This window comes from Gekko japonicus, unplaced genomic scaffold, assembly GCF_001447785.1.
Source record: "Gekko japonicus isolate JY-2015 unplaced genomic scaffold, Gekko_japonicus_V1.1 scaffold4, whole genome shotgun sequence".
NCBI classification, from domain to species: Eukaryota; Metazoa; Chordata; class Lepidosauria; order Squamata; family Gekkonidae; genus Gekko; species Gekko japonicus.
The window spans coordinates 3,485,849-3,510,251 of NW_015165234.1; the positions used below are offsets into that span (position 1 = coordinate 3,485,849).

General features: G+C 41.3%; 1 protein-coding gene across 1 annotated transcript in view; it reads left to right on the forward strand.

The window, feature by feature from the left end:
* LOC107109208 (peripheral plasma membrane protein CASK) overlaps nucleotides 1-24,403 on the forward strand; it is a 192,949-nt gene that overhangs the window by 78,614 nt on the left and 89,932 nt on the right. The window contains exons 3-4 of the mRNA XM_015409770.1: nucleotides 11,753-11,858; nucleotides 15,953-16,030. Coding sequence (XP_015265256.1) covers nucleotides 11,753-11,858; nucleotides 15,953-16,030 — 184 coding nt within the window. The remainder of the gene's footprint in view (nucleotides 1-11,752; nucleotides 11,859-15,952; nucleotides 16,031-24,403) is intronic.

Below are 24,403 nucleotides of genomic sequence, written 5' to 3' on the forward strand. Positions count from 1 at the left end.
AGAGACAGAGAGAGTCTCTCTCATTGGGTCTGAACAGATATAGTCCAATTTAAGTCTCAATCAGCTGTGGCCATCAGCCAATTGGAGTGGACATAGGTGTGTCCAATTTGTTAGTTGTCATGGGTACAACTGGGGATAGACTGGAAGTTTGGAAACCACGCCTGCAGTCACATGGCCCCAAACTCGAGCTTCTCCATTGCTGATGTGACTTTTTGCCTGTGAGCCAGCCATCAGGTCTGGCTTTTGGCATGAACGTGTGAAGAATGTGGGTTTATGGCATGCAATTGAGGCCATGGGGCCTACCATTTGGCTTGTAACAGGAAGTAAGGCACAGCCTGTTACCAAAAGACAGAACAGGAGAATGCAGGAGACATTTAGAAATCAATATTTCTATACAATATGCATAACATATAAGCACAGAAACAAAAATTACTAAAGGGTCCTCTGTTATTTTTATAAGTTTTGTAATGTTATGTACCACTTTAAATACAGTCTGCTGAAACTTGTCATTGTTCAATAAACTACATAATCTGTTTGCTTACTGTTGTGTAATGGCAGAGTCCACTATAGCATTTATCATAGTTTTCTTCTGTGCAGTATGTAGACCTAAATGGTTTAAATTTTACAATGCTTTTATATTCATAGGTTTGCCACCACTTCAACTACTATTTGAGATGGGAAGACTGCTCTCAGAATGCTCCAAGGAAGGGAAACATAATAGGGTGCATTTGTGATCACTTAGGCAAAATGTTCTCCCCCATCCTAGTAGTCCCACCTTTGAATTGAGGGGTTATTTCCTTCAGACAAGAGCAGCCATTACACTGATTATATCCCTTTTTTACATGTTTTCACTCACTGACAAACAACTACTGTACAGTCCATGCTTCTAAATAAATAAAAACTGCCTCGCAATTAACTTCTTTACTTAGGGCAAAGCTATTAACATCTTACATTCTGTGACCAGTTCTGCAGTATTTGGTGAACCATTTGCCCAGTATCATTGATATTTGGAAGGGGCATAAGCTGAACTAACAAAGATAGAAGTAAAACATTGCTAATTAATATGTGGAGAGGTCAGGAGGAATGAAACAAAGAAATTAAGCAGGGCCTTAGTCAAAAAAACAATGATTTCCATACATTAACAAATACTACTATATGGTCAGAAATTAATATAAGCAAGGAGTACTTACTGCAGCTGCTGTCTAGACATACAACTTGATTAGTTGGGTTGCCAGCCTCTAGGTTGTAGCTGGATATATCCTGCTATTACAATTGATCTCCAGGCAACAGGGATCAGTTCACCTGTAGAAAATGGCAGCTTTGAAAGATAGACTCTCTGGCATTATACTCCATTGAAGTTCCTCCCTTCCCCAAACCCTGCCCTCCATAGGTTCTGCTCCCAAAATCTCCAGGTATTTCCCAACCTGGAGCTGGCAACCCTAAAGAAGTAGTTGTGCATTCTCAAGGAAGTCTGCCAACACTGGGGAAATGTGAGCTTTGCTAATCATGCCAGTACTTGCCTGTGGGTTTTCATCATGATGGACAGTGCTGCCATTCAGTAAGAATCTTGCTAATGTAATATAACATAGCTAGTTCTTCATTAAATAGATGTGTTAAGTTCTCTGAAAGGAGAAGCCGGCTCCATGAAGATAAAAACGACAGCTTTATTATAGATCCATAAAATACAACAGTCCATCAAACGACTGCAAGAGGCATGGAATGTAATCAGCCTAATTAAGGGCTGAGTTCCAACACCAGCTGTATGGCAAGCCAAAGAGGCCAATACAGTTTCCCTTATCTTGGAAATGTATTTGATATGTAAAAGAGGGGTTTTGTTCAAGAGACACCAAAGACAAACCTATCCTTAGGTACATGAAACAAGTCGCGTCATTCTATGGATCCTGGCTTTATTGTCCCAGAGGATCCTAATATTCTTCCAAATTGTGATTAGTAAACAAACAAATGTCAATGTGTCTTTTGCACTAGTTAAGAAAATTATGAACTATAGAATTAACAAAAATAGGTACTGGATATTCCATATGTAAAAGCAGTAAGATCCGGCTAGCCTGATCTCATCAGATCTTAGAAGTTAAGCAGGGTTGACCCTGATTAGTGTTTGAATGGGAGACCACCTAGGAATACTAGGGTTGCTACACAGGGGCAGACAATGATAAACTGCCTCTGAACATCTCTTGCCTTGGAAATCCTACAGAGTCACCATGTTGGCTCCTTGATGATAGGGTTGCCAGGTCCATCTTTGTCCCCAGGAGGGGACATTGGGGGGACGTACACGGAGGGGCAGGGCATCCCCAACGTGATGTCATGTTGGGGACGTACCAGCTCCATGCCCCTCCCCTGTGGGGATGGTCCCACCGGCTGCGAGCACTTAAAGGGGTCCCTTTAAGTGCCCACAGCCAGAGGGCCCTGCCTGCCCAGTCTCCGAGCAGCATTGCCCTTGCCGCTGGGAGATCGGGCACGTGGGGCCCTGTCCCACTGGCTGCTTGCACTTAAAGGGGTCCCTTTAAGTGCCCGCAACCAGAGGGCCCCACTTGCCTGATCTCAAAGAGGCAATGCTGCTTGGAGATCGGACACACGGCTCACAGCCACCAATTTCCCTTCTCTCAAGAGAGAAGGGAGAGGAGTGGCTGTGAATTTTGGGGCTTGGGGGCGGGGCTTCTTCAGCCAGATGGCCAGATGGCGGGTAGAACCCCACAAAAAGCAGGTAACCGGGGGGGTCTAGCAATCCTGCTTGATGACAAAAAAAACAAAAGAAAAGAAAAACTTATTAAAATACAGTACCACTGCTATTAAGTGATTCCCATTATTTTATCATTGATATTGGTATCTTTGACACTGATATTCTCTGAAATGGTATTGACAGACATATTTGATGGAACAGTCTAAAGACTTATACTTGTTTTGAACTCCCCATGTAGTTTATCATTTTCTGCCAAAGAATCTGTACAATGAAAGGTCAGTTACTTCTGTATATTTCAGCCCCAATTCACAAACAACCATTTTTTTAAAAAAAAAATTCTGAGAAGTCAGCTGCATCAGTTCTACAGCTTACTTCTTAAATGTCAGTGGCTAAAAATGCCTTTAGGGGGGCAAAAAGGTATAGGGAAATGTTTTGGGGTGCTTAAAATATTGATTGGGGAAGAAGCTGCAGAAAGAAAATCTGAACAAATCCTAGGTATGTGCATAGATAAAATATATGTTCCCCCTTTGAATTCTGGCTGTTGTGCCAAACCAGATTTTCTTGGCTATACCACACAACTAAAAGTTTATTTTCTTCAGCTTCCTTCACTCTTTTCCTCTTAATAGTAAATATCTCTCTCTGAAAATTTAATGTCTTGGTGTATGCTGTTACTATTTTATTGCAGGAGGAGAGACACCCACAAAATGAAGGCTTACACATGCTCTATTTTGTCTCAGTTGTACCCCTTATTTTTAAATTGTTCTTCAGTTGTGTTGTTTCACAAAATAGCTCTTTCCACTGACTTTTGGAATAATCCTGTATCTTTTGAGGTTGAACTTTCTAGCTATTTTATTGTCCATCCGTGCTTCTGAAAGGCTTTGATTAGCTCTGAGTAAAGATGCACTGCTCAGTAATTTTGCCTTTTGTTATTAGGAAGGTGTGGTGAGTCAGAAGTTATATTTGTAGAATTCTCTCTCTTTAATTATATAAAAACCTCTTCTTCTGTTCCTTCTCTTGTATCTTGCTGGTTAATTTTTGAAGCTTCCTGAAAGGAAGCTTATTTACAAAAAGTGTATGTATAATATATATACACACATATATTATGTAATGATATCCATTAATTGGTGCCCCAAGCACAGTGGTGTGTGACTGGACAGTACAGCCTCAATCATAGAGCCTATTAAACTTCATACCTTCTTCATATAGGTGGATAATAGCCTTGATTCTACAGCTGAGCTTAATTTTATTTGAATACATCAGTCTAGATAAATCCAAAGCGTGAATCTGTGTATCAAAAGCAATTTAGTAAAAGATATACCAAATTCTAATGCATATTCATCAGGTAACGATGGAAAAATATAATAAAATTCTTGAAGGGAATTATGTTCTTATATTCTAACTTCAAGTCTGGAAAAGAGTGCACCCGCTTAAAATGTGCCACTCCCCCCCCCCTTTTATTAAAAAATTTTTGGTGTCCAGTTAGTGAGGCTTTGATGCTGTGCAGCATGAGACGCAGTGCACTGCATAAACAGTGAGCTTCAGAAGTCTGAAGTCCCATTAGCCCTCTTTGCCACGTGAATTTGGGGAGGGGCTGTGGCTCAGTGGTGGAGCATCTGCTTGGCATACAGAAGGTCCCAGGTTCAATCCCTGGCATCTCCAGTTAAAAGGACCAGGCAGCAGGTGATTTGAAATACCTCTGCCTGAGACCCTGGGGAGCTGCTGACAGTCTGAGTGGACAATTCTGACTTTGATGGACCAAGGGTCTGATTCAGCATAAGGCAGCTTCATGTGTGTTCAGTTACTTTGGATCAGGGAAGGTAAATTCGATTTTAATGTATTGTATAGATTGTTTTAGAGGTATTGTTTGCTGGTTTTATTGTTGTAAGCCGCCCTGAGCCGCTTCGGCGGGAGGGCAGGATAAAAATCAAATAAAATAAATAAATAAAGGTATCTGGAAGCTCTTCAGCAGCTAATACTCTAGAAAAGGGTCCCTATCATTTTTGAATCTGAGGGTACCTTTACAAATCTGACACAGGGTGGTAGGTGCAACCCCAAAATGGCTGCCTCAGAAGGTAGAGCCAACTCCAAAATGTCAGATAATTAGGTTGTGCATAACTTTAATAGTAGCTTCAATATTTCAGTCAGAAGCTATTTAACAGGATGCCTTTTAAAATGAACATATTGTTTAAAAATATTTTCTTGCATATAAATAGCTTATTTTCAGTCATGCAGTAAAGATCCTTGTGCTATGATAGTAGCTGATGCCAAAGCAACTTTTAAAAAATCTGCAGTCAGATTTTCAATGACCAATCAGAAATCCTGCTGGGCAAAAACCCCAGCTAGCCTTTCCCACTTTCTAAAGACACATGGCAGGTACCAGGAAAGATGTTGGTGGGTGCCATTTTGTGGATCTCTGTTCTAATGGTGTTAATGTAGCATGCTCCTTTGCTCTGCATATGGTTCTGGTGCCTCCTTCCAGCATAGCTTCATCCTGTTCCTTCTGTGGTACTTCTTTCTTCTCTGTGGTCTCCCTGTAGTGCCACATACGGGATTTGAACTTGCATAGAAGCAGTTTCAGAACATTTTAGAGTTCTAGTCAAGCGGCAGGTGCTCAAATAGCTGTCCCCTACAATTTCTCTTTTCTGTGCATGGCTCAAGGATGGAGAGGCATGAATTACAGGCAAGCAAGCTGTCTTGGTCGAAGTCAACTTTTCAACTAATTACTGAGCTAATTAAATAAAACATCTATCCTTTTCCATTCTGATTATTACTTCCACTTGTTTGCCTAGGAACTGGAAATTTCTCAGCTCCAATAGAAGCAGTGTCCCTTTGCATATGTGCTCTCTGTAATAACAAACCAAGTATGCTAAAAAGGTTCCCTTTTGCCATTCCTTTTGAATTTGGAAGGCTAAGGGATATAGCAGCAGAGATTGCTGTGTAATGCTAGATATATGTGTGTGTCCACCTTTACTGTAAGAGAACAATGCGGGCCTGTGTTTGTATGATGCATGGTAAGTCACTGACTTGCATGTTTATACTGCACATATAATTATTTCAGTGCTGCCTTAAATTATTTGATTTATTGAGCCAAGGCTTGGCTCAGCCACTGCCTTGGGGTGCACTGGCTCCAGTCACCCTTCTTATCCTTTGTGAGTTTTGAGATAGGGAGGGGTAGGGGTTTCACAGCACCCACACTGACCTCTTCTCTTTGGGCTGCTCCCTTTGTTTTCCTCATTCAAGCCTATCCTACTCAGCCTCTGGTGGCAGGAGCTTAAACAGGTTGTGATGGTCCTTGTATTCCCTTTCCCATAAATCCATATCCTGTGCAGCTTCTAGGTCTGCTGTGACACTGGCCTTGGAGATTCCTTGCTGGTTCCCATACTTGACCCAGCTGTTGCTGGTCTTCCAGCCTGGCCAGATGTCAGGCTCCTGTTGGCCTCAGTCACTTGCTGGGGTTATGGTTCTGCAGCTCACCTGAACAGCAGTGTGTCTGGAAGAGAGTGCCAAGCCAGCTCCAGACGTTGGTATGTTTGCTCTCAGCTGCAATTATAAATCTCCATATTCTATGGTTTTTCTGATGTTTAGTGTATTCCCATCAATACTATATGCCCTTTGTTAGATGATGAGAGCAAAGATTATCAGGAGTTTGGTGTGACAAAGAGTTTTATATTTATTTTTCTGTGTAGGGACAATTTCTATAAGATGTTAGTCACCTTTAAATTCAATACACCCATTGTGTATGTGAACAAGAGAATCTTGGTGCATGTAGAGATGTGAAGGCCCGGGAAAAAACCGGAATTTTTTTTTAAAAAAAACACTTTTTTTCCTGAAGCCTTTTTTGTTTTTTTCTGAAAAATTTGAAAAATTGAAAACAGAAAAGAAAAAAAAATTGATTATAGAATGTTTTATTTTAACATGATGAATAAAATATTTTAAGACAAGGTGTTCAAATATTTTCCAAATAATTTCATATATATATATATAATGCATTTCTTCCTTCAGGAGGTGCTATTGTCAGAAGAAAATTTAAAGGTTTCAGTTTTGTTTTTGCATGTGGGTGGGTATTCTGTTTGTAATAATTGTTTGGATACACTATATTTTTAATATGCTAGTTGTGATAATTTAATGTCAAGTAAAAATGTCCATAGTCATATTTTATGTTCCTAAAGTAACAGAATGACTTTCAATCTAGAAATGACAAAAGAAATGCTAATGTAGAATTGTTTTCAATTTTTCAGAAAATTTCCATTTTCCCCCGGAAAAAACGGGGGGGGGGGGTTTCGGAGCTTCAAAATTTCCGGAAATTTTACATCTCTAGGTGTATGTCTTTCTGAAGCAGTGCTATGTTGGTTTTGTTTCTCTGTGCTACAGTTCAGATGCAGTGATGGACCATGGTTTGCTGTTAGGTTAATAAGCCGGGGGGGTGGGTCCTTGGTCACATGCGGCACAATAATTATATGCATCTGTTTCCATGGCAAACCAAATTTTAACGTTATATCTGAACTATGACTGTGAGTCCTGCAGGGCTTAAGATATGAAGCTAGGACAGTGGCTGTAATTATGATGGCAATGATTAGTGAATTAAAAACGTTTTATTGTATTTATTCTTTAAATTATCTATATGAATGTTGATGCTGACTTAAAACTGCAAGAATAAACTGTGTTGTATTTATTCAGTTTAATGCTTTCCTTGGCGAAACTAGCGTATTTTGCTTCAATTTACTCCAGCACTGAATTGTTTTGAGCTAAACTTGACCCCGTATACAGAGCTGAATATTATCCTTCCAGGCCTCATTGGTCTGTCACTGATAATTTCATTACAGGATTTATATTAGTAGAATATTACTGATGTAGAGGTGCAGTTTTGTATTTCATAATATATACACACAGATTATACTTCCACTTTCTAAACAAGACAATTTATTATGGTAGAAAAGAGCAAGAGTCCAGTAGCACCTTAAAGACTAACAAAATATGTGGCAGGGTATGAGCTTTTGTGAGTCACTGCTCACTTCTTCAGATACAGCTAGAATGGGAGTCCATCTGTCCTATTTATTGGAAAGTGGAGTGATTTCAGATGCCTAAAACAACTTCTCACCCGCAGTGACAAACTACTTAACAGTAATATGGACTCTGGTAACAAGGCCTGCAACAAACCAAGATGCCAAATTTGCTCTCATATAGATCGTAGCAGCACCATCAGTGGACCCAGCAACATCAGCCATATCATCTTAGGTTCATATTCCTGCTCATCCTCTAATGTGATTTATGCCCTCACGTGTCAGCAATGCCCTCCCACCCTCTACATTGGACAAACAGGCCAGTCCCTTTGACAAAGAATTAATGAACATAAGTCTGACATTAGGAATCTCAACATTCAAAAAACCGTGGAGGAACATTGTAACCTTCCAGGACATTCAGTTGCTGACCTAAAAGTAGCAGTTATCTTACAAAGGAATTTCAAAGGGAGATTAGAAAGAGACACTGCTGAATTGCAATTGATAATGAAGCTCAAGACAATGCATCCACCTGGATTGAATGAAGACCTAGGTTTCCTGTCTCATTACCAATGCTGATTTCTCCACACCTATTACCCCTCTGCATATCTCACCTAAATCCAATCACGTCTGCTATTATGATTTGTCTGCTAATGTCATTCGGCATCTGAAATCATTCTACTTTCCAATAAATAGGACAGATGGACTCCCATTCTAGCTGTATCTGAAGAAGGGAGCAGTGACTCACAGAAGCTCATACCCTGCCACATATTTTGTTAGTCTTTAAGGTGCTACTGGGCTCTTGCTCTTTTCTACTGCTACAAACAGACTAACACAGCTACCCATCTTGATCTATTACTATGGTAGAAAATGAGACTGCACCTGGTGATAGGATCCTTACCAACCTGTTGATATTGCTGATCGCATCCATGAGCTGCCTCTGGAACTCAGGTTAATTACAGTTGTGATATGCAGCACTGTATATGTGAATGGAGTGTTTGGCATCAGCCACAGAAAGAACAAGTATCTTCAGACCAGTCTCATTCCATTTCATCTGGTGCTCAGAGGCTGGATGGTGAAGCAAGGAGCTCAACTCAGAAATGCTTGTCAGGTATGCTGCACTTGTGGAAGACCTGGACATGGAGTTCTCACTCCCTGTGGACTGCCATTTCTAGGTGACTGCCCATGGTGTACATTCAATCACTGTTTGTCAGCTGACTGCTGCCTTCTGTAGACTTTGCAAGTGTCCACTGTGGGTGTTTTAAAACAATATCTGACAAAGGGAGCTTTGATTCTCAAAAGCTTATGCCCTGAAATTCTTGTTGGTCTCTAAGGTGCTACTGGATTTGAATCTAGGTGTTAAAACAATAAGTGACTGTGTTGTAGTGCTTGACTTCAGATGTATAAAGATAGAACTGGTGTACTGTGCTTCAGCAGTTAGAGTCATGTTCATGGTATCGATAGAGATGCTGCCATATTCTGTCATCCATGTACCCATATGCCTTACCCTCTTCGATGGTAAATACCTAGCTCTCTGTTGCCTTCATTGTGACATCATTTTTTTCTTGCATGACTTCCTGGAACTAAAGCTATAGGTATGAAACCTCTTCAGCATTCCTGTACTGCAAAAATTGTTCTTTTATGGATTATTTATTTAGAAAATGGCCAGCCTGAGAAGGTCAGGAAGCCTCCCACTTGCCTGGCTTTCTGCAAACTATGCAAAACTGAATTATTCAAGAGGGCTTTCCTACTCAGGTAATAGGGTAGCTCTGTTACAAAAGGCTTTTCAGAGTTACTTGGATAAATTATTGGGGACTGTAGTGTGTGCTACTGTGTATAGCTTGCTGTGGGTCTAACATGTCATGTTAACACTTGTGCTTTGCTTCAGTTCTGTTTTTTAGACTTCTAGTTGGATGTACAACCCACATCCTATTTCATTGTTTATTGAATGTCCCATCCTATTGATTGTATTGACTCACTCTGTGTAATCCACCTTGAGTCCCAGTAAGAAAGGCAGACTATAAGTAATGTCAATAAATAAATGTAGATAAATATTGCCTCAACATAAGAGCAAGCCAGAAAATAAATGAATTCCAGTGTGGACTGTGGACTTAATCCCCTGTGTTCTGGGTGGTACAGGCACTGGTTTGCATGGTTGCAGAATAGCATTACCCATCATGTTGGGGAGTTAGCCATGATGCTGGTGAGACAGTTGGCCATGGCCAGGTGGAGTGTGGCTGCAGCTTGGCAAGTCCCTAAGGAATGGGGTGTTGGTGCATGTTTTTGGCGAAAGATTGAGCAAGATGTGGTCAGTGTTGGCACCTGGATAATCTGTCCAGTTCCATGGAATGGAACAACCCTATCTCTTCATTCCAAGTGCTACTGCTGTGGAGCTCCTGATATCACCCTTGGCTGTGGGTTTTCCTCTGGTTTTTCCTTCTGTCCATCTTTCTACCTTCTGTTAAACTTCCACCTCTTTTTCTCCCATTTTCTTAATTTTCCCTGGCTGTCTCCATGGCCGTCTTATTTTCCTTTGTTTCCTTCACAACTTCTGCAATATCCATCTTCCCATTCTACTTCCTCCCTCTTTTTTCTCCATTCCATATAGGCAAAACAGGCTCAGTTGGTTGCTAATAATTATCAGATGTATTGAAAATAGGCATATGGAAAGACTTGTGCCCCAAGCAGGATATAACCTCTAAGTTCAGAAGGTAGAATTAACCAGGTGAAACATTGAAGTATGATTTTAGTGAGGACAGGAAAAAAAATAAAGGCCATCAAAGTCAGTATACGTACTACAAGACTGTCCTTGACAACAATCTCTGGTCATAACGGTGCATTACACATCCAGTCCACATCGGGCATATTTTGCTTGCACTTTGATGGACCACCACAATGACATGGTAGTAAGAGCTATTCTTTGCCTTATCAGGGCAGTCACAATGTTCATATGGGTTCATCTCTGTGCCTATTATTATTTTACACTTATTCTTATTTTACACAGAGCCCCTCTACCAGCGACAGATGGCTGCCCGCTCGATATGGCTGCCTGAGGGCAAGCAGTGCCTCCCATATGAAACCACTGAAATTGAAGCATGCCAACTGACATTCCAACTTTTCAAGCCTAAGCTCCATGTTGTTGGGGTCTCTATGTAATTCTTTCCTCAAGTTGTGACATCTGCAACACAATTTTAGAGGAACTCTGCTATCTACAGCTTGCTGCTGGGCAGGAGTGCCTTCCTCGGAGTCCCTCATAGAATTTTGGCACATTGTTCAGTTGTTAATGTTGCTGTGGCCTGAGGGATCTCTCCTAGGGCTATTTTGCTCTGACATTGCAAGACTGTAGCTAGGCAGCCAACAATCATTCAACACTTGCCAGTGTCCTGGTGCAGAGACTTGGGAATTCAGATGCCTTTGACTATTTTCTAGCTGTTAGCCATGAATACTGTGCTATTTACAGGAACACTGCTAGGGATGCTGTCTGCCGCCAGGATACGAAAAGTCCTGAAGGTTCTCTGAACTAAGGGATGGGCAATCAGCAGGTTATATAGCTGGTCATATACCCTGGTTCCTGACATCCAGATCAATAGAGCTTTGGAACTGCGCTTCAATCTACAGCCCTGCCTGGCCCTTCGCTGCAACATCCCCAGAAACTCCACTTTTCTTTTCTTTTTAAGTTATCTGCCTCATACTTGTGATCTTTGGGTGTTTCTTGTGGGGTGCTTGCAGGCTGTGCCAGCACTTGCTGTGGCAACTAGCCAAGTGGCACAAGAACTGCCCACTCTGATTACTACAGTTTTTGATGCCACCTTCTGATTCTGGCATGGTTAATCTCTGTCTCTTAATTGTAAATGCTGGATTGTTTCTTGAAGCGCATATGTGTTGGTTTGGGGATGAAGTGAAGCCGTGAGTCTTTGGGAGAGCACAAAACCGCTCCCCCCCCCCCGGTATGCTATATATTTGACTGTTATTTCTTGAGAACTACACAGCTTTGTAAATATGCAGCTTTTATTTATTCTATTTATTAACAGGATTGTTCTTTATTATATTCCAACAGATCTAAAGAGAGAAGCAAGTATCTGTCACATGTTGAAACATCCTCATATTGTTGAACTTTTGGAGACATACAGTTCTGATGGAATGCTTTATATGGTTTTTGAATTGTAAGTGTTATTTTTATTTTTATCATTCTTGGCTTACCGTACAAAATATGTGGGTTAAGGGCACAGTTAAACTGAACAAAACTGAGCTGCCAGATTAATATGAGGCCAATTAACTTTGGTTGTTACAGTAGTAAAATTAGTGTTGAATAATATCAAGTGGTTCTTTAAAGTCTGCTGAAAATAGATATAAACCTCACTTATATAAAACAGTCTTTGAAGAAAATTACACTAGATTGGTATATTGCATAATGAATGTAATACACATTCTCTAGAAAAGCAGAATTCTTTTAAACAAGTGGTTCCCATTTTTATGTCTAAACATTTAAATTGAATATGAAAACAGAATTTAAAATATTGGCTGTGTCTATTCCATAGCTGCTGTTATTCCCGTGAAAACCATTATATTTATATGAAGATGTTTATTTTGCAAAGTTTACTCACTAAAATATTTAATATGCACAGTTAGTAAAGAAAAAAAATCTCCAATTCACTTGTGATTGGGGAAAGAAATCCATTATTTCTTGCAATTACATCTAGTTTGTAAGCTGTTCTTTTATTTAGACCAGGGGTGGCCAAACTGCGGCTCGGGAGCCACATGCGGCTCTTTCACACATATTGTGCGGCTCCCAGCAGGGCAGCTGAGGAAGCGAAGGGGAGGCATGCCTCCCCGATCAGTCTTCCCTTCCCCAGCCAGTGTTCCCCTCCCTGGGTAGTCTTGAAATGGGGGGAGCAGAGAAAGAAAGAAACTTTAAATGCATTCTCAAAGCCCTCTTTCCACTGGCTGGCTTGGAGAAGGCATTTGTCTCTTTAAATCCTTTCTCCAAGGCAAGCCAGCTGGCTTGGTGGTGGGCTTAGAAGATGCATTTAAAGTTAAAGTTGCTTTCTTTCCATCTCTCCCTCTCTCCCCTATCTATTTGCTTTCTCTGTTTCTCTCTCTCTCCACCTTTCATTCTTTCCACCTCTCTGTTTCTCTCTCTCTTAGCCAGATAAATATAATTAACAAACAAATAAATATCTTTGGACAAATAAATATCATTATCAATATCTGTTTTTACTCCTTTTGTTTTTATTTTTGGCAGTCTCGTTTAATGCTAATAAAAGCAAATCTGCATATTTTCCAATAAAAACATGTGTGTAATATTTGTTCACATCTTGTGGCTCTCAAACATCTGACATTTATTCTATGTGGCTCTTACGTTAAGCAAGTTTGGCCACCCCTGATCTAGACTCTGCCAACCCAGTTATGCTGATCCATGATACTGTAACATCCAGATTCAACTCCTTGAACAAGCTGTACATTGGGTTGTTTTTGAAGAATTCTTGGAAACTTCAATTAATACAAAGTGTAGCAGCAATACTCCTGTCTGGAATCATTTGCTCAGAACACATAACTCTAGTGCTGTGTCAACTACACTGGTCACCTATTTGCTTCTGGACACAATTCAGAGTGCTGGCTATTTGCTTTAAAGCTCATTATGACCTAGGCCTTAGTGCTTAACTATACAACATCTCCCATATACCCCCATGTGCCAGTTATGTTCTTTAAACAGTCTTCTCTTTGTGGAGCCCTCTGTCAAGACTATCCAAACAGCAACAGCTAGGCAGTGTTCCCTCTAAGCTGAGTTAGTGTGAGTTAGCTCACAGGGTTTTAGCCTCCAGTTCACACATTTTTGTCTTAGCTCAGGAAGGATGGCTCCAGAGCAACTAATTTATGCAGTAGCCAAATCACTTGCTCACAACTTTAATGCCAGTACCTTACAAAGTAAAATTTTTGCTCACAAGACTCCACAGCTTAGAGGGAGCATTGGTCAGAAGTTTTTTCTGTAGTGGACCCAGTCCTTTGGAATGGCCTATCAGAGCGGGTGCCCTGACCTGTATAGCCCAGGCTAGCCCAATCTTGTCAGTTCTTGGAATCTAAGCAGGGTTGACCCTGGCCAATATTTGGAAAGGAGTCCTTCAAGGAATACCGGAGTCGTGACATGGAGGCAGGCAATGGCAAACCACCTCTGTCTCTTGCCTTGAAAACCCCATGGGGGTCACCATAAGTAAGCTGTGACATCATAGCAAAAAAATACACCCAAAAAACCAGAGTGGGTACCAAGAACCTTCCTTTGCTATATTCAAGAAGGCATATAAAACATTTTGCTAGAGGGCAAACTGTTTTGACAGACTTGGCTGTGTTTGTAATCTGGTTTATTGGGCTGTTATGTTTGTATCCTTACAACTTGCTACATTATTAACCACCTTGAGTCTATACACATAAGGCAGTATAGAAATATTTTAAATAACTAAATAGTCCTTATGTGAGCTTTGATTTCATCAATTAGTAAATTTAAAAGGGGGTTCAATAGGTAAATGCATACTAGACAGTTAGTTAGCTGTGCCCTTGTGTTCTAAAGTAGATATTCTTTTGTCTATTCAGGGATGTCATAAATACCACTAACTCTTGATTTCCCCTTTTTTTTACTCTGTTCAATCGTGAAAGAGAAGGGGATGGAAAATTGTAGACCTAATTAAGTTATCTAGTTTTTAGCTGAGCTTGTAAAGTGCATTTTTTTAAAAAAAATTCTGGGAAGCACTTGAAGAATTCTCAGGGGGAAAGAGAAGGAAATCATACTATGTTTATTGTGAGTCTATCTCCCTCTACTGGTGAGAAGTTAATTGTGCCACCAGATTCCATACTGATATAGGATATGTTTGCAGTTTGGAATTTCAGAGTACATTTTTGTTCAAAAAAGGTAAAACTAGTTTTTATGGTTAAAGGCAGTGTTAATACTAGAGACATATGTCAGAACAATAAAATCAATAATCAATGAAAACAAATGAAATAAATAAAAGCAAATTACTAGTAAGTAGTTGAGTTAAAATTGCTGGTCCCAAGTTTGTGGGGAAAACATAAAGGGGAACCTGATCTTACTGTATGTCGGCCTGTTTCCTTATTAATAGATTGGAAACAATTATGATCTATTTTACTGAGTTATAAAGGATGAATATAAATAGGAGCATGGTTTTCAAACATACACACGTGCTTTTCAAATAGAGTAGTAATCCCTGTACCTTCTGTCAAAATGCTGGGGAAATGACTTCTCTGTTTTCTCATGTTTCTGTTTAAATATTAGGAAAGTCAAAATAGCCTGTGACTTTAGATTAGTCAGTGCTTATTTTAACAGTGTATTTAAGCCTGAGAGTAAACCTTAGTTACCAGCGCTAAAACCTACTAGCATAAAATACTGAAAAAGTTGTACACTGCATCCAAACCTAGCCGTTTATTCTAGTAAGCGAAATACATAAGGTAGTATGTGGGAGGTAATATGGGAGGACAACAGAAGCAATACAAAGGAAGCCTACAGTGTCCTCAGAAGTGTGTAGCATAATGTTGTTAATTAGCTACAGCCATGTTGTACAGTATTTTCTCACACAGAGATCATCTCGTCGTAGGAAAAAAAACACATGTATTGTAGTGTATGAAGTATGTGTTTCTGGCCAAAAGCATATACATTGAGCAGCTTTTGCTGAGAAAAAACAGTGGTATAAAATGGCCCTTAGAACATGATAAAGGGTAGAAGGCAGGGTGCTCTCTGTTTTCATAGCTTTCAAACAATGTTAAAACTACCTTCCCAACTTGCGTTTGTTGTTTCTTCACTCTTTCTCACCCTGCAACTAGGGTTTTAGATTGCATATTGTGTTAGTGTCGAACTCTGACACTTTTGTAGATGCCTTTCATTTCATTTTATTTTAATTTATTTTGCACGTAGGCTGCCATGTGTTTGTGAGTGGATAAATTTAGTTGTACGGCGTTTCAAAGTATCTGTTTAATATCTATAGGAGTGTATGTATATGATGTATTAGAATATAAAATCACACAGACTCTATTAATGTTAAAAATATTTTCTCTTTCTTTTTAGCAGTCACTCATACACCATAAATAAATAATATTGGAACTGTTTCCCCAGAACTCGTCTAAACCCTAAGTAGAATGCATTATTTTGCTGATAGTACAATGTGTTTTATACATGTAAAATTATAGCATTATTATTATTGGAAACTCTGTTTCTAGTGTTACAAATACATGTTTTACTTCTTTTTATGTGCAGTATGGATGGTGCAGATCTCTGCTTTGAAATTGTAAAGAGAGCAGATGCTGGTTTTGTATACAGTGAAGCTGTAGCCAGGTATGTATTATTTTATCTTGCCTGGCAGGATAGTAAAGGGGAGGTTAATAATGAGTATTTTTTATTTTGTTTAGACTGCTTTTGTTCTGCTAGAATAACTTGCCTCTCAAGGTCTGCTTGTTGAATACTCATTGAAAGGAGAAGCACTGCAATGCAACATACAAGGGTTAAAAATTGAAAGGGGTGGTTGGGGTCATTTTGAGCTTCAAACTGGATGAGCTTAAAAATTATCAATTTATGTGGGATATAATACTTCAATTCCAGTATAGCCTCATCAACTTATCACATTTTCACTGGCCTCATATTGTTACTTTTCATTAAAAATGTGGGTAAACCAAAAATTTCAAAAGAATCAAAGGGCAGGATCCAGCCATAGTTAGCACATTCAAGTTAACACGAGCCCTGCTGTTTCAGACCAAAGATCTATCTAGTCCAGTATTATGTTTCCAATTACGCTCAACCAGATGTTTCCAGATAATCTACAAGTGGGGCATAAAGGCAACAACTGTCTCCTGCTGTTGCTCCCTGGCATCTGATATTCAGTGATTGATCATGAACTTGTTTAATCCTCTTTGGGGACAGGTTAGCCAGTGACCGTAGCCATATCTCGGTACAGTGAGTTTCATACATTATGTGCTTTTGTGAAGAAGCTGTGTTGATTTTTGTAGCAAACAATTCCTTTGTGATTGACATCAGTGATATCATTGCTCATCTGGATATTGCTCCAAATTCCTCTCTGTATGTTTATCCCTGTTTGTCAAGACAACACAAATATCACAGCACTTTTGTAAGTTATGGGGGTAGTCTTTCATTTTCATTATCAGTATCATGCATTATTTACATTTTAGGATAAGATTTGTCCATTCCGTTAGTTCAGACTGTCTGATGTTATGACCGTACTTTTAAGCTGACCAAAGGATATGCAAGCAAGGGCTAATAGATGAGCAATCAATCATAAACTTTACAGAGAGTTTTCAAGGACGTGCAACTTTAGGCAACATAGGAGCAAAGCAGGAAATTGGTAGACAGTGTATTGCAGGTTTGTAATGTGTCTGACACGTGATTGGGGTGCACTGACTTGGTGGTGCAGTAAAAATGTTGTAATAAGTTATTGGGAAAGGGGTGTCAGTGAAGTGTATGAATAAAGCAATAAATATGAAAGGAAGAATAATATTATGGGAGCAACATTTATTACAATTCAAACAAGATCTTAAATAATGGAATATCTCCAGTTTAATTACCTTGGTTGAATATGGGCGCGCTATTTAGTTACTTTATTAAAAATATTTATATCCTACTTTTCTGCCATACCCAAGGTGACTTACAAAATGTAATAGTTAAAACCCAAATTTAATCTCTTTTTCCAAATGCAACATGCTGTGCTACCCCTTCCATTTTTAGAAAATGAAAAAAGTCATGGGATCAAGACATAATCAGCTGTTCTCAATGTATGGGAAACCTGAGTGAAGAAATTATCACCTTCAGTCTCTCTTAATTAAGAGCATCCCCTCTTTTTTGATATCTCTGTATTTCAGCCATTCAAGGTTTGGGAATCTGTTGTTCTCCCTCTGAGGAGGAGGACATCTTAAACGGGTGATTCCCACCATCCATTTCAGGGAGCCAGGAAGTAATTTTTTCAGCTTCCTGTATTCAGCCTTTGGGAGTCACCCTCTCAGGTTGTTTTCTGCCTCTAAAGAGAGAGCAGCTCTGGAGACAGCACTCCTTCTCATTTCCTCAGTCCTTTTTAGATATTTCTCTAATCTACGATTTCCCTTGTGATTAATTACTTCCTTCATGAGCTCTAATTCTTCCCCCCTCTCCCCCTCCTTCCCACCCTGTTTCCGAGTCTTGGAGAACAGAGAGCGGGAGCAACAAGTGGCAAGTGCCGGAAGCAATTGGGCATGGCAAGGAAAAGTGACAGCCACTTTGAAATGGCACGCAAGGCTGAAGAAGATGGATTTCTCTCAGCAGGGGAGGCAGACCCTTCTCTCACTGAAGGGGGAGATTGGATGGTACAAGGGAGACTGTTGAGCTCAGCATGGCCCAAATGCGGTCTGATCCGTCAACCGTGGCCGACCCCTTTTTGCCTAGAAAAAAAGCACACAAAAAAGAAGCACTGAATTGTGCTGAGACATTTAACTGATTTGAGCCACTCAGCTTCTGGTGGCAGCCATTTTGATGAGCCTCATATGGTGGAACACTCTCCTGGTGAGGCACCCACAACACAGAGCAACCAGGGAAACAGCAAAGACACTTTATGGCGGCCCCTGACCTACGGCTGAGCTGCAGCTAGCTGATCAATGACAAATAGGCTGCATGGCCACTGCAGACAATGATGCAACTTATTTGGAGGCTACCATTCAAGCCAGCCCTGGTGATGTATGGCCTTTGGGCTCTTTTCAGTGCCCTCCTGATCTCTTGGATTTCCTTAAGCCGGTGATGAGGGAGGAATTAAGGGACTTTAGGCATAGCCTCACTCCCGATCTCCTTAGGAGCCACAGAAAATCAAGATCGCCCTTAAAGCAAAGTCATTCCTCCTCCTCTTCCTCCCCTCTCTGGGATAGAGGTAAGACTGGCAGATATGAGCCATCTTGCCATCAGATTTGGCCAACCAAGCCAGCCCAAAAGGAGACCATAGCCACCTCTATGAAAAGGCTACATGCTACCCTAGACAGGGATTTAGTTTCTTCTTCAAGTCCAGAGTCAGAGGAAAGGGGAAAAGGAGTTTTTATCACATGAGCAAGACAAAGAGATCTGAGAGATCCCAGATCAGTATAATAGTTTTTTTAAGGCAGAGGATTACCAATATTTACTGTCCAAAACTGTCTGCTTTAGATCTACAGGAAACCCCAAAAAAGGAGGACATGGATGCCACTTAGGGTGAACAAAAATCTAGACCCAAAGGGAATATAGAGTTCTTCCCCAGGGCAGATCCTCTAGAAAGAGTAGTTCCCTTCCCAGAGTATTTTGAGTGGCACCTCAAATCGGAATAGGCTAACCCTCTGGCAACTAAACAATGCCCAAACCTTCTTGAGAAAATGTATGCCCTGCCTTCATTTGTCAGTGAGTTTTTGCAGGTACCACTGGTGGATGCACCTGTCGCAACACTTCAGCCTTCAGGTTTCTTATCAGAGGATACTCAAGGCAACATTTGTGACACTCTTGATTAAAAGGCAGTGTTCACTCTGAGGAAAGCTCATGGAGCTATGGCAATGAATGTTGATCAAGGTCTTGACAGCAGCTTCCATTATTTCTAAGGCAGCAATCATTTTGTCAAGGAAAATCTTACAACTAGTACTAGAAACCAACAAACGCCTCAAAGAAGGATCTTCTGGAGTCCTTAAGGCAGTTTCCTTTGTAGCAGATGCAACTCTAGATTATCTCACCTTCATGTCTAGAGCACTGGCATCAGGAGCTGCAGCAAGATTAACCCTGTGGCTCTGAGTAGGGCCAGATGACTTTCATTTAGAGGCCATTGTCCTCACCTACCCCTTCCAGGAAAACAAACATTTTTTGTGGTTGTCTGGATAAAATTCTGGTGGGGGAAAAAAGATAAAAGGAAAGCCAGGTTGAGAACCCTGAGACGTTCAGACAGGCGGCAATTCAGTGGGGCTTCCATTCGTTCCCAACATGTTTTGCCAAGATATAAGCAAGACCAAAGAAGATCTAATTGGAACCAGCCAGGACCATTTTATAAAAGAGGGGGCCAGCAGCCTAAATTCTTCAGATAGTTGGGACCTAAATCAGAAAGGTCTGACAGGACAGGCAAACAACCCAAAGTGTGGTGGCACTGACTTCCCGGTGGAGGGTAGACTACTTCTCTTCAACAAAACTTGGTACTGTCAAAGTAGTCTCCCAGGGCTATGCAGTTGAGCTCTCCAACCTTCCACTGGGACATTTCATCCAGTCTCCGATCTCCAAAAGACCAGAAAAATAGCAAAGGACCATTCATCTTCTTTCCATAGCAGTCAACAAGCCAGTGCCATTCTCAGAAAGGGGATCAGGAGTCTACACTATATTTTTTACAGTTCCAAAGAAGAGTGAAGAATGGAGGACCATTCTGGATTTGAAGTTCTTAAACAGATCCATCAAAGCAAGACACTTCAGAATGGAAACCTTGCATTCCATCATGAAGCTGGGGGGGTTCCTCACTTCGATTGACCTGGCCGAGGCATACCTCCACATTCCGATCTTCCCTGTACACAGAAAATATCTCTGTTTCTGTCTAGGGGAACATCACTTTCAATTCCGGGCACTCCCATTTGGTCTGGCCACAGCTCTGAGAGTGTTTTCCAAGGTTCTGATACCCATTGTTTGTCTGAGGCAACAAGGGATCCACATTCATCCTTACCTGGACAACCTTTGATTCAGTCCGGTACCAGAGACAAGATACACAGATGATGATTCAGTATCTTCAGAGTCATGGTTTCATTGTCAGTCTGCAAAAGAATTGCCTTTCCCCCACTCAATGCCTAGAACAGGGTGGCCAAACTGTGGCTTGGGAGCCACATGCAGCTCTTTCACACAGCTCCTGGCAGGGCGGCTGGAGAAGCTAAATACCATTGGCAAACAAATATCATTGGACAAATAAAAATCATTATCAATATCTGCTTTTACCGCTTTTGTTATTATTTTTGGCAGTCTTATTTAATGTCAGTCACTGTAGAACATATCAAGGGATCTGCCAACAACAAAGCAGAGTGGCTCATTAGGCAAACCATTGAAAAAGGGGAGTAGTCCCTGAAGAAGGAGATCTTTCTTCCGCTCATTAGTCAGTTTGGAAACCCTCAAGTAGACTTCCTCTCTTCACTGGAAAATCATCAAGTAAGTCGTTTCTTCTCAAGGTTTCATCATCCAGAGGCAGAGGTGACAGATGTACTGATCCTGATTACTCTGGGACCCGACATTACTGTTCACCTTCTCTCCTCTTCCAGTTCTACCAAGGATCCTAAGGAAGATCAAAATTCAGCAAGTGGACGTAATTCTAGTGGCTCTGTGTTGGTCATGACAACCCTGGTTTTCAACACTACAGGAGATGTCGATAGAACATCAATGGAAACTGCCAGTGTCCCCAGCCATGCTACAACTGGGTCTCATCTGGCACCCAGACCTAGCTGGCTTCAATTGACCACTTGGAGGTTGAGAGGAGATGCTTCCTATGTCTTGGGTATGACCTAGACGTTATAGAGACCTTGCTATCTTCCAGGCACCAATCTACTAATAGAATATACAACGCCTCGTGGAAAGCCTTTATACGCTGGTGCAAAATAAAGGGTGTTGATCCATTAGATCCTCTATTTGCTTCTATTCTAGCCTTCCTACAAGATGGGGTCAAAAGTAATCTCAAGGCTTCCACATTAAAATGTCAAGTGGCAGCTTTAGCTACAATTTTACCTCCTATCAAACGAATTAACATCTCCCGGCACCCGTGCATCACCCGCTTCTTGCAAGGTGTAGCCTTGGCACATCCACCTCAAGTTCACAGATTCCCTGTGTGGAAGCTTCATACCATTCTATCCACTCTGACTAAGTCTTCGTTTGAACTGCTCTGGGTTATTGCCTTCAAGTGGTTGAGAATGAAGACTCTTTGTTGTGGTCATTACTTCAGCCAGAAGGGTCTCAGAACTGAGAGCACTGCTAGTGAGACAAGAACTTTGTATTTTTTTACAAAGATAAGGTTCTTAGAACCAATCCTATCTTTATTCCCAAAGTTACTTTAACTTTTCATAGGGCACAGGAACTTCATCTTCTGTCGTTCTGTCCAAATCCAAAATCATGGCACATGCTGGACACCAGAAGAGCTTTGAGGATTTACATACAATGGACAAGCCCCATTAGAAACACTGATGCTATATTTATATCCTTAGCACCTCCAAACAAGGGGCAGAGAATGTCTAATTCGGCTATAAGCAGCATCATTAGAGCTTGTATTGTGGAGGCATACAAGCGACTTAAAATCCCTCTTCCATCAGGCATCACAGCTCATTCCATTAGGAGTGCAGCAACCAATGTGGCTGTCATTAGACACCCACCTTTTGAAGAAATTTGCAAAGCAGCAACCTATTCATCTCTATCTACATTCATCAAACTTTACAAGATCAACACTCATAATTCTGCAGATGCTGCACTTGAAAGGAGAGTGTTACAGAATATTTTGGGTGATGATGACTCAAACCCACCTAAATAACTGAGGACACTGCTCTGGGAGGTCCCTTTCAAGCTGTCCTCCGCCTCAGAGGGAGAATGGACCATTAGATACGCACTGTGAAGGGTCCTTCTCCTGTGAAGAAAGGAGGATGTCTTGTCTCTCCAAGAGTCATTGTGAGATGTCAAGCAGAATTTTTTCTTTCTTCTCTTCCTTTGACTATGTATGCCCTTTCTACTGTTTTTCCTTAATGTCAGAGGTGATTTCGTATTGCAGACTGCTGTTTGATTCGCCAGACTGAGAGGGTGACTCCCACAGGCTGAATACGGGAACTTGAAGAACTTAGTTCCTGCCTCCCTGAAATGGATGGTGGGAATTACCCTTTCAAGATGTCCTCCTGTCTTTAGAGGAGAAGGACCTTTCACAGTGAGTATCCAATGGTCAAATCTGTATAGACTAAGAGAGTTACCAGGTGAACAAAATTAATTCTAAACTGATAAATACTAAACTAGTTTTATGTATTCCTGTGATATTTCCTTGCAGATCCTGAATTTGAAAAAATAAATTATAATCTGTTCAAATAAAGCTAAACATCTTGTATCTAAAATTAGTAAAGGCAAAACTACACATTTTATGTTAAAGATCCATGATCAGATCTCTACTATGTACTTTTGGCCTGAAAGAAAATAGCAGCAGAATGTTATAGACTGGGGCTGTAGTTTTAGGAAAGACAATTTTATGCCTCCCCCCCGTTTCCCTGATCAAAGCATTTTCAACCCACCCATCCCAATCAGTCATCCCTGGTAGAGAAAATGGGCAAGCCAAGAAAAGCTGCACCTCTTTCCCCAAGTCTCACTTCCCTGAACTAACTTGAGAAGATCTCTAGTCTGTGGCTGCTTTTGCTGCTAAATTATAGTTAAAAGTTATAGAGAAGAGAAGACAAGTCCCCATCTTTCTCCTCAAAGTTCATGCTATTTCATATCGCCCAGAACCTCTTTTAGCAAATCTTAACAGATCGTCCTGTAAGGAAGTGCTAATGATCTCTTGTTACTCCAGCAGAGCTATTCATCTATATATCTAACTTGAGAAGATCTCTAGTCTGTGGCTGCTTTTGCTGCTAAATTATAGTTAAAAGTTATAGAGAAGAGAAGACAAGTCCCCATCTTTCTCCTCAAAGTTCATGCTATTTCATATCGCCCAGAACCTCTTTTAGCAAATCTTAACAGATCGTCCTGTAAGGAAGTGCTAATGATCTCTTGTTACTCCAGCAGAGCTATTCATCTATATATCTAACTAGCAGTAAAGCCCGTTGTGAAAGCAATACAACGGGATCTAGAAAGAGGCTCTGGGGCAGTGCTCTGGCTTTGGGCAAACAGTGTCAATTTGCTGTGGTGACCTCAGCAGGGTATAATGACAGAGTCCACTGTTTTCTCCAGAGGAACTGATCTCTGCTACCTGAAGAGCAGTTGTAATTGTGAGTAATCTGTAGCCCTCACCTGGAGATTGGCAGCAATTGTTACCCAGGACAAAATGGCTGGTTTGGAGGGTGGAGTCTATGGCATTCTACCTGTCTGAGGTCCCACCCCTCTGCAAACCCCACCCTCTCCAGGCTCCACCCCTCAAATCCCCAGGAATTTGTCAGCATGTAGTTGGCAACCCCATCTCCTTCCCAGCTAGCCATCAACCTACCATTATCTGCCCCTTTGACTTCAGCTGACTTCTGCCCTCCCTTCTGCAGAGCAGTTGTAATACTGAGTGCTCTCCAGCCCTCACCTGGAGATTGGCAACAATGGTTCCCTATGTGAGACTGACTGGTTTGGAGGGTGGAGTCTATGGCAGTGTACCTGTCTGAGGTCCCACCCCTCCTCAAACCTCACCCTCTTCAGGCTCCATCCCTCAAATCTCCAGGAATTTCCCATCTGGAGTTGGCAACCCTATCAGGATTGGCCCCAATGTGTTTTCTCCCAAAGGCCAAAGTAGGTGACAGGACCAAGCTTAGTTGCCTACCAACAGGCACTGAGGGGAATGTAGGGTTGCCAGCTCTAAGGAGGGAAATACCTGGAGGTTTGGGGGGTGGATTCTGTAGAGGGCCGGGCGACGGAGGCATCGGCCTTCTGTCGCCCGCCTTGCCCCCCCAATCTCGGCCCGGGCACCCGCGGCTCCCACCAGCGGCCGCCCGACTCCAGACTCCCCCGCGGCCACTCCAGCCAGGCGACGGAGGCATCGGC